This window comes from Lutra lutra, chromosome 4 (genome assembly GCF_902655055.1).
Source record: "Lutra lutra chromosome 4, mLutLut1.2, whole genome shotgun sequence".
NCBI classification, from domain to species: Eukaryota; Metazoa; Chordata; class Mammalia; order Carnivora; family Mustelidae; genus Lutra; species Lutra lutra.
Window position 1 is genome coordinate 134,143,772 of NC_062281.1, and position 11,445 is coordinate 134,155,216.

At 33.5% G+C, this 11,445-nt stretch overlaps 1 protein-coding gene across 1 annotated transcript in view; it reads right to left on the minus strand.

The window, feature by feature from the left end:
* The window catches only part of MSH4 (mutS homolog 4), a 114,355-nt gene that overhangs the window by 100,289 nt on the left and 2,621 nt on the right, over positions 1-11,445 (minus strand). Inside the window, exons 2-4 of the mRNA XM_047726314.1 lie at positions 8,021-8,203; positions 2,297-2,457; positions 635-745 (exon numbers count right to left, since the gene is read on the minus strand). Coding sequence (XP_047582270.1) covers positions 635-745; positions 2,297-2,457; positions 8,021-8,203 — 455 coding nt within the window. The remainder of the gene's footprint in view (positions 1-634; positions 746-2,296; positions 2,458-8,020; positions 8,204-11,445) is intronic.

Below are 11,445 nucleotides of genomic sequence, written 5' to 3' on the forward strand. Positions count from 1 at the left end.
TTAGTCTGGAACTACAGCCCCCATTGCCCAAAACATTTGCTAGAGGAAAGAAGCAAACTGCATGTTTGAAAAGCTCTTACTTGCAGAGAGAGCATTCACTAGATAAAGTTCCAGAACACTTAACCTGCCACAGTCCCACATATGGAGGCTTAGAATAGTAGGTTAACTGTAAAGAATACATGCTACCAGGGGAAGCTAAGACAATTCTGTAATACAAATCAAATTCTCTAAAAAAAAAAAAAAAAAAAAAGTACTTGCTGATAGTGCTATCTCCTAGAACAAAAATTTCAATTTCAACTAGTCTGGTAGCACAATACCTAGTTTCCACACAGCTATACCTAAGGAAATCTGTTTTTGCTAAGGGTCTGCCTCCTGTATACTCTGAGAAGCCCTTATTAGTGCTAACAGTTTCCCTTTTGTTTAAGGTAGATTTGATTTGCCAAATCAAATAAGTGGAAGCCCTGTCATTTTTATTTTATGTACTAATTGTTCTTTAGCTTCAGACTTGTGTTTAGTGAGTACTTTAGGGTAAATACATAGTTGTTCAAATTATTGTTCTCCAGAAACCTAATATAGAATGGATTTTAAATAAGATAAGATTTGAATGTTACTATTGAGAATGAAAATCACTTACCTTGAAATTTTCTGTGATCAGAGTAAACAACTTAGTTGAATTCCCCACAACACAAGCAGTATTTGACATTATTATTTCCAAAGGCGATAAAATTTTGAGTTTAGTGATTACCTAAAATCATTTGAATAAATAATTTCTTCAATGTAAGCTTAGGATTTTCCAAAACCAAACAAGTGGCATATTTTTCTGAGAGATATGTACTTAAAATTAACTCACATATACACAAAATTACAACTGTTCTAATTATATATGTCAGTTAAAATATACTTCTAATAGTGATATATTAAACATATATTCTATATGTATATATAAATATATCTTGTATATATATCTCATATAAATTAAATATCATAAACATAGGCTATATTTTACCTCACAATAATTTGTAACAGCTCTAAGCTCAAAAATTAATATGAACTTATCAGATATATATTCCTAAAATAAGATGTTTTAAAATAAATTCTTCTATTTGGTATTTTATCCATCTCCATAAAAAACATAAACACATTCAAAAGTGTAACTGTGGTGATTCAGTCAATATGACCACACTGATAAAGCTTAGAAGTTGAACAGTATAGAAACACAGATGAGAAACTCATAATCTACAACTTATTCTTTTCACAATACAGGTGCATTTCTTGGAACTATCCCAGACACAGAAATTCTTTTTTTTTTTTTAAGATTTTATTTATTTATCCGAGAGAGAGAGAGAGAGAGTGAACACGAGTGAGGGAAAAGAGCAGAAGGAGAAAGAGAAGCAGACTCATGGAGCAAGGAGCCCATGTGGGTCTCGATCCCAGGGTCCCGGGATCATGACCTGAGGCCAAAGGCAGATGCTTAAACTGAGCCAACGAGCACCCCAGACACAGAAATTCTTAGTCAATCTGCCAAACATTTGTTTTTAAAAAAGCTTTTCCTATGTTTTTTTAAATTGCATAAAAATGTGAAATACCCAGAGATAAAGTTACACGCAGTACTAGTATCATGTAGTTTGATAGCTATGTTAAAAAATTAATTATTAGGTAGGAAAAGGAAACCAGTGTACTGAGAAACCATAAAGAAGAATTAGGAAAAGGAAAAAAAAAAACAATAAAATGCTAAAAATAACATAGCATATACATATTTAATAATAGAAATTGGGTCAAATAACTTTTTAGAATATAGAGATTAGAAGTAGATTACTTCTACCTGGTAAGTGACAGAAATTTTCGTGACAACAGGCCAGTGGCCCAAATTAATGATAAGTGATAGGAAGTGAAGGAAAGAAGAGGCTAAATTATGACTGGCCTATAAGACCAGTTTCCCTGAGCTCTGGAAAATAAAATACAAATACTATTCAGTGGAAACAACCCTTTGGCAATAGCATTATTAATATATAATCTTTGGAATGAGTGCAGGAACTATTAACTTGAAGAGGTTAATTTTAGAAATTAACAGTAATTTGAAACATTCATATAACAGCAAAGCACATTATTTTTAGGACAAAATACATTCAAAAATTAAAATCAGAGGTAAAACAATTTTAATTCAGAGTAGCCTACATTAGTGCAATTGTGAATAACTGTTATTCCATGAAAAAGTAAACTAATTAGGAAAGCAGGGACTTGAAAATCTACATAATGCACACTAGGTCAACCATTTACTAAGAGTATAAATACTTACCTTTGCATATGTTGTGTTGTCTGCAAACTGAGATAATATAATTTGTGGGCTTTTTAAATCAATACTTGCCATTCCTATTTCACCTCTGGCAAGTCCTCTACCTTCTACAACAGCTGCAACAACTGATGGGGAGTTTGTTGAAACTGCAGATGATGATGGAGCTGTTAAATTTTTTTTAAAAAGAAAATGTATAAACATTAATAACAGTATGTTCTCATTCTTATTTTTTTTATTACGTTTACTTAGCCAACATATAGTACATCATTTGTTTCTAATGTAGTTTTCAACAATTCATTAGTCACATATAACACCCAGTGCTCATAACAAGGTGCCCTCCTTAATACCCATCACCCTGTTACCCCATCCCCGCAACCCCCCTCCCTTCTGTAACCCTCAGTTTGTTTCCCAGAGTCCAGAGTCTCTCATGGTTTGTCTCCCTCTCTGATTTCTTCCCATTCAGTTTCCTTCCCTTCCCGTGGTCCTCCACAATTGATCTCATTCTTTTTAATAAGATCTCAAGCATCAAGTTCAGGACATGGCTCTTAATATCCAAGGAAATAACCCTTTTTTCCTCATCAGGAAACAACTTTTCATATCCAGACCAAATAACAATGTTAATTCTCAAAGTATTCTGCCAAAACTTAACTTTAAAATTAGAAGGAACTTATACATTGTCCTATTTTGCATTTTATTGGAATGGAGTTATGAAGGAAAACTGAATTTGGGATGAGAAAACCTAGATTATTTATCCTACTCTAGGATCTAAAAGCTATATGAATTTGAGCAAATTATTTCATAATAAATAATCAAAAATCACAAAATATAATAACTGCCCTAACTCAAGAACTAGTAATGAAAGGATCAAATGGGATTATATATATGAATGCATTTTATAAAGAATAAAATATTATGGGGATACTTGGGTGGCTCAGTGGGTTAAGCGTCTGCCTTCAGCTCAGGTCATGATTCTAGGGTTCTGGGATAGAGCCCTACATCTGGCTCCCTGCTCTGCGGGGAACCAGTTTCTCCCTTTGCCTCTGTCTCTCATATTAAATAAATAAAATCTTAAAAAAAAAAAAAGAATAAAATATTATGTAACTATAAATTCCAATTATATGTAACTATGTGTGTAATGTTGGATACTTTATTATATATTATATATAATTATGTGTATTACATATTTATTATAATACTTTATTAAAGTGCTAAGAATGTTCTAATTCTTTATTTTAATTAACTCATTTAATTGTCACAATTCTATCAAATAGATATCATTATTTACTCCATTTACCTACAAGGACACTGAAGCACAGATGGAGCTACTAAAGTCAGAATTTGTACACAGGCAGCCTGACACCAGATCTGGTGCTCATAACCTTTACATATTATTACTGATTTTGAGATCTATGCCTTACAAACAATGAGTATTCAGGTAAATTGTTAAACCTTTATAAAGCTACCATTTATTCATCTTGAAAGTAGAAATACCAACCTTTTTCAAAAGTTGTTGTAAGAATTAAATGCAATAATATAAAAGGGTTTTTTGATAAAGTATATGAAATTATTTAAATATGAGAAATTCATGGATGAAAAAAATGTCAGACAAAAATACCTAATATTTTATTGTCAAAAAGCAAATTTATTTTTGATTTCCTTGTCAATCTTTCAATAGAACCCATTTCTTCTCTCTTCTACTTCCCTGACCTAGATTCGTTTTTTTTCTACTCTTCTATTATAATGCCTACAAAATTAAATAATTATGTAATCTTAGTGAATAGTCAATTTAAGAGTTCATTTAAAAATATATTATGTCTAGATCTCCAATCCCTCTTTGCTATGAAAGTCATCTGATTTATACATTATGATTGAGTTTATATTAGATCTAAGGCAGTTTAAATTCTGCAGTAAAATACGACCTTCCTATTTTTAATTGGAAAATAAATACCAAGTTCCAATAGAAATTTAGTAGACTCAGAAGATATCTCTCTTCAACTTCTAAAAGAATGCTTATACTGTTATCTCTGATGTAAGTAATAATATAATGAGCACTCTACTGCCTAACGCTTTTTGTGGGTCTATTATTTCGTTACTGTAGATTCTTAGAAGTCAATTATTGGAACAAAGGAAAACCATTTGTTAAGGATCGCATATGTATTACCAAATTTCTTTCAGAATTATACCAATTTTTAAAAAAATTTTATTTAAATAATCTCCATATCCAACGTGGGGCTCAAACCCACAACACTGAATATTAAGAGACATGCTCTACCAACTAAGCCAGACGAGTGCCCCTGTATCAATTCTTTTTTTTTTTCCCCAATTTTTGATTCCATCAGTAGTATATGAGAAAAATCAATTTTACTGTGTCTTTATCATTACTAACTTCTGAAATGTATTATATTATTATTACTAATTCATTTTTCCTTGTATTTATTATTATTATGTTCAATGATTCATTAGTTGCATATAAAACCCAGTGCTCATCACAAGTGCCCTCCTTAATACCCATCACCCAGTTAGTCCATGCCCCAACTCCTCTCTCTTCTGTAACCTTGTTTGGTTCCCAGAATCCAGAGTTCCTCATGGTTTGTCTCCCTCTCTGATTTATTCCCAGTTTTCCCTCCCCTCCCCTATAGTCCTAATTTAATTTACTGACACTTAAATTTGTATTTTTGAAAATTACTGTCAAAATTGAACAGATTTAACATAGCCATTCATTTTCTATATTTTCTTTTGAGATGTTCATGTCTTTTTCTACAGTTTTTATTAAATCTATATGTTTTCCATCTGTTTGTGAAAATTTTGTAAATCAATGAAAATGATTTATAGTTGCTACCAATCTTGATCTGATAGCTTGAAGATTTCTGCTTTTGTATAGATAATCTTTTTACTTTATAATTTCTTCCTTTGCTTTTTTGTTATAAAATTCTTTCACTGAGATATCTGATATGCATTAGTATTTTATTCTAATTTTTTTAGCTGTTTCATTCACTTTGATCTTTTGTTGAGCAGAACTTTGACCAGTACCTTTGGTTATCTACCATGTCTGGAATAAGGTAGTACTATACCAGAAGTACAGATTTAGACTCATTCATAAGCAGTTGGTGATGGTCTACCTGGATAGTCAGGGACTTGGAAGAAACAGGATTGGAAGGTAATAAGAAGGAAAGCTGGGGGGAAAGTTGCAGATGGACCTCTTTGAATGGGCATAAACTTTGAAAATATTTGTGTCTCATGTGAATGCCCACTAAAGGCCAACTATCATAGAGGGAACTCTTAATAATCAGGTAGACAAAATGATACACTCAATGGATGTCAACGAGCCTCTTTTCCCAGCCAACCCAGTGCTTCTTTAGTAAATCTATGAACAAAGCAGCCATGGAAGCAAGGATATGCATGGGCTCAACATCATGAACCTCCTCTTACCAAGGCTGACCTGGTCAACCACACTGTGAGTACCTAACCTACCAACAGCAGAGATCAACATTAAATTCCCCATGTAGCAACAGTTCCTCTGGGGTCAGTAGATGGTAAATATTAAGAAGCCTGACAATACCAACCACTGGAGAGGATGCAGACCAACAAGAACTCTCATATGTTGCTAGTAACAGTGTACAGTGGTAGAAGCACTTAGAAAAACAATTTGTTATTATCTTGTAATATGAGCAAATGGCAAACCTGCAGCCTCTGCCATTTAGTAGGTTCAACTTCACTTTCTCCAAGGAGATCTATACCCCAGACTTGGAGATGAGTCCTGAAAAGAGCCTGCTTCCAAATATGACCTCTTGGGCCTCCCCTCAGCTCTAGAGTATTTTACAGAGTTTTCTTCTATCCTACAGTGAGTCTTCTATCATAGTTTAATAATTCTTTATATTAAATCACCCTTGTTTAAATCATTATATGGTTCAATCTTCAAATTAGATCCAGACTGCTACAGTCTCTGCCTTCATGGATTTTACAGTGCAGTGGAGAAATACCAATATCATTAGTAAAATGTGAAGTGAAATGGGAGCAGGTAGCAGAGAGATTCAACCTAGACTTATAGGATTACAGAAAGCTTTCTGAAAGGTATAACATTTAAGCTTAGACTTGAGGAATAAATAAGAATTGACTGTATGAAAAGGGGAAAAGAGTGTTCCTAAGCATAGGAAATACCAGGTATAAAGGCTGGAAGTTAGGAAGTCAAAAATTTCAAAAATATGTATCATATAAACACTAACCTAAAGAAAAGGAATTTCTATGTTAATAGCTGACAAAATAAACTTTAAAGCAAAAAGTATATTAAGAGATGAAGAGAGTCATTTCATACTACAACATACCAATGCTAAATTATTGGGCTCCTACTAAAATAGCTTCAAAATATGCAAAACAAAAGATTAACAGAACTACTAGAGAAACAGACAAGTCCACAATCATACTGGGAGTTTTTAATATAAGTACAAAAAAGTCTTTGGTGATACAGTTGTAAACAACACAATGAAAGAAATGGCCTTATAGGGTACCTGGTTGGCTCAGTGGGTAGAGCATGTGACTCTTAATCTCAGGGTCATGAATTTAAGCCCCACAACGGGTGTAATTTATGGAAGAAAGAAAGAGAGAAAGAAATAGGAAGGAAGGAGGGAAGGGAGGGAAGCGAAGGGGAGGAGGGAAGGGAGAAAGAAAGAAACCTAATAGACATAAAAAAAAAAACACACAACTGTAAAGATTTTTTAAAAGTGGAGACAGAACATTTACTAAAAATGTATAAAATTAAGAATTTCTGTTCATCCAAGAACATCATAAGAAAAGGAGGAAGACAAGTCACAAACCTAGAGAAGATATATACAATATATGTACTTGTCAAAAGAATATATACTCTGAATATATATTCAGAATATATAAAGAATTTCTACAAACCCAGAAAAATAAACCTAAAGAAAAATAGATAATACACATGAACAGTCATTTCACACACACAAAAATGAAAGCTATATGGTCAAAAAGTACACAAAAGGTAATCAACCTCATTAATAACCAGGAAAATACAAATTCAGACTACAGTTAGTATCTTACAACTGCTAGACTGGTAAATATTAAGAAGTCTGACGATACCAACTGTTGGAGAGGATGCAGACCAACAAGAACTCTCATATGTTGCTAGTAATAGTGTACACTGGTAGAAGCACTTAGAAAAACAATTTGTTATTATCTTGTAAATGTAGACATTCATATATCCTGTATCCAAGAAATTCCACTGCATGTACCTTAGAGAATACTTACACATGAAGAACTATTTCATCCATTTTCCCTTCAAGAGAAACTAGATTTAGATAAAAACTGAAATTTAAGAACTATTTCATCCATTTTCCCTTCAAGAGAAACTAGATTTAGATTAAAAACTGAAATTTAAGTATTAAAAAAAAATCCTGTACAATAGTGCTATCAGGATCAACTTCTAGATGTCAGTAAATATCATGTATAAAAGGGAGAGTTTTCTCTTTTTGTTTTTTTAAGTCAGAATAGTTAAAATAATGCAGACCTGCACTTGTTAACAAATAATATCAGAAACATGTAGCATTAACTTAACCTTCAATTATGGATATGGGTAAACTAAATATTTTTCTTTCAGCCATCTGTATTAGTTACAAATAACTTCAAATGAACTTAACCACCCTAATTTACAATTTACAAGTCTTAAAAGTTCCAAAGTCATCTCGATCAACATTCCACTCATTTTCATTTTACCTGAATATCCCATTTGTGGTGTCCAATTTTTATAACCTGATCTCTGGGGATTTCCAGTAGACAATGGAGTTTTCAGTATTTGAGGATAATTACTATCTCGTGTAGAAGATGAGCTTGTACCAAAATTAAAATTTGATGCAAATGTGTTTTCTGCATTAGATCTTTTATTCCTGAAGTGTGAACCTAAATTTGAAAAATTAAATATCAGTTCTTAAAGTTTCAGAATTATGCAATATTTTAATCAATATAATTTATATCATGTTTACTTTCTATAAAACTTTATCTGATGACTTCTAAAAATACAGCAAATTATGACAAATTTAATGGTACTATTGATAAACAATCTTGTACTAAAATATAAGGAAAATGCTTACTAATATGCTTCTTCAAATGGAGACTACTCTTGATAGAATCATAAACTACCTTCTAAATCTTCAAATACATCATTTATGTTTACTGTATATAGCAATTACAAGACCTCTTTTCCTCATTTGATTTAACTTCATTGACACTCCTTCCTTCCATACAAATAGTATAAAAAGAGTTTTAGACTCACTTGGATTCATTTCCCTGTCCAGGCACTTTCCTACTGATATATTACTTAACAGAATTGCCTTAAAATCAGAAAGAATATACATGAAGCAGTCTACCTTAATGTCCTGGCACATAAAAGTTCTTAAAATTATATATTGGGGCTCTTTGCTCCTATTCCCCTTCACTTCCATGACAACTCTGCTTCTCCTTTACCACTTGCTTTTAGGTTACTTTGCCAGATTCTTTTTCCTCTGCCTGCCTCTTAACTGTTGGCTTCCCAAGGTTCCACACCTTTTTACCTTCTCTCACAAATTAGCATTACACATCTTCTCTGGGCATCTCATCTATTATATTGGTCTCTAGTAATATCTATTTCTAGTTATTTATACCCTTCAACCTTCATATAAAGCCCTAACTTCTCTTAAACTATAAAGCACATTTTGGCAAACTTTTTAAATAAAGGGCCAGATGGTAAATATTTTAGGCTTTGTGTGCCATACATTCTGCTAGTATTACTCAACTCAGACAATATATTGGGAAAGCAGCCATAGACAACAGTAAATGAATGAGCATGGCTATGTTTCAATAAAACTTTACTTCCAGACACTAAAATCTGAATTTCTCATAATTTTCACATCACAAAATATTCTTCTTTTACTTTTCAGCCCTTTAAAAATGCAAGACCCATTCTTAGGTCTATAAATGCATTGTTCAATACAGTAGCTACTGACTGCATATGACTATTTAAATAAAAAATAACTAAAATTAAAAACTCTACCTCACTAGCCACATTTTAAATGCTCAAAAGCCACATTTGGCTGTTGGCTACCATATTAACACAGATATAAAATATTTCTCTCATCACAGAAAGTTCTATCAGTGTGGCTCTAGGTCCCTAAATCTAACTACCTCTTGGATATAAACTTTTAGAGATCTTTCCAGACTTTTAAATGTTCAAAAATATACTCTATCTTTTCTTCAAAGCTTATTTATTACCAGTTGTGGCCAACTATAACATCTTGCACCTTGTCACTCAAGTCATAAACTAAGGAATCATTCTTAATTCCACTTTCATCAATTTTTTTTAAAGATTTTTTTTTATTTGACACACAGAGAGTAGGTAGAGAGGGGGGAAGCAGGCTCCCCGCTGAGCAGAGAACCTAATGCGGGACTCGATCCCAGGACCCTGAGATCATGACCTGAGCTGAAGGCAGAGGCTTAACCCACTGAGCCACCCAGGCGCCCCCACTTTCATCAATCTTAACACCCAATCAGTAAGTCTAGTAAAAAAAAATTTTTAATACCACTAAAATTTCTCCCCATCTCTACTCGTATTGGCCCATTTTAAGCCTGTATCTTCCTCAGGCCTTGCTTCTAGAATTATGCCTCTTTGATCCATTCTTCACATAATCACCAATGATCTTTCCAAAAAAGAAATTTCCTTTCTCACAATTCCTCACTGTCTCTCCATACCCACCATGGGATAAAATCAGACTCCTTTACATAGATACCAGCAGAAACTGGATGACACATTCAAACTAGTATACTTTGAGAAGTTTGATAAGGTATTTACAAAGGTATGGACACAGTATAAGGATATCATCATAAAGAAGCATATAAAACCCATGTGCTCCACCACAGGAACTAAGGAAGGGAGTGGTTACCAGGAGCTAGAGACAGAGAGGGATGTTTCTTGTCCTCAGGTTACTTTTAGATTTTAAGCTCCTTCTGGAAACTTATCACTTGTCTTAGTTGCCCTCCAATTTCCTTGACCTCTATTTTGCTGTGTCTTCCTTATCTTCTCTCCTCTGGCGTCAAATATACTGGTGGCTTTCAAATCTGAATCTCTCCTAAGTTTCTCTTCTTAATCCAAGATCCATAAATTCAATTCAGAGTGATCATATGGATATCCTAAAGATTATTCACATTTACAATGTCCATACAGAACTCATTTTCCTTCTAAAAATTGATTCTCCTACAAAACCCACTTTATCAGGAAGTAGTACTACCATTTATCCAGTCACCAATGCTAGAATTTGATGCAATAATTCACACATAAAATAATGAGAGCCTTTAACGGCACAGAAACAGAGAGGAAAGAATTATTTAAAAGATAAAAGATAGGACTTATTAACTGGATGATGCGAGAAATTTGTTGAAGTCTTACAGGTTTAAGATTTAGACAATCCAGGGATAGAGTTAAGAAACAGCTGAAGGGGGGCGCCTGGGTGGCTCAGCGGGTTAAAGCCTCTGCCTTCGGCTCGGGTCATGATCCCAGGGTCCTGGGATCAAGCCCCACATCGGGCTCTCTGCTCTGCAGGGAGCCTGCTTCCTCCTCTCTCTCTCTGCCTGCCTCTCTGCCTACTTGTGATCTCTGTCAAATAAATAAAAAAAAATTAAAAAAAAAAAAAAGAAACAGCTGAAGGAACCGTAGAGAGATGAATTCAACTAATCATATAGTGAGTCTGAGGTGTGCATTGATCTCTCCCCCTAGAAATTTCAGAAGACAGTCTGAAATAGGAATCTGGAGCATAGGGGAGAACCCAGCAGTGATAATCACATCCAAGAAGTGACCTAGAAAAAAAACCCCAAAACTCTAAGGACAAACCATAATTTGGGAACTAATAACGGTAGGCAAAGCAGTTCTCTGAAAGGAGAAAAACAGGGAGTAGAATTAGGGAAACCAAATTAAGAGTTCAAGAGAAGACTGGTCAAGAACATTAAACACAGGTGAACTGAAAAGTGAGTACTGGATTTGGCATTTACCTTATTATTGTGCTAAAATGGTGTGTAAAAACAGTGATAGTTTTCCACAAAGGGGGAGTTGTCCAAATATAAAATAAAAGGGTTGAACTTGAATTGAAAGACAAACACTGTTAAATACTTAAACA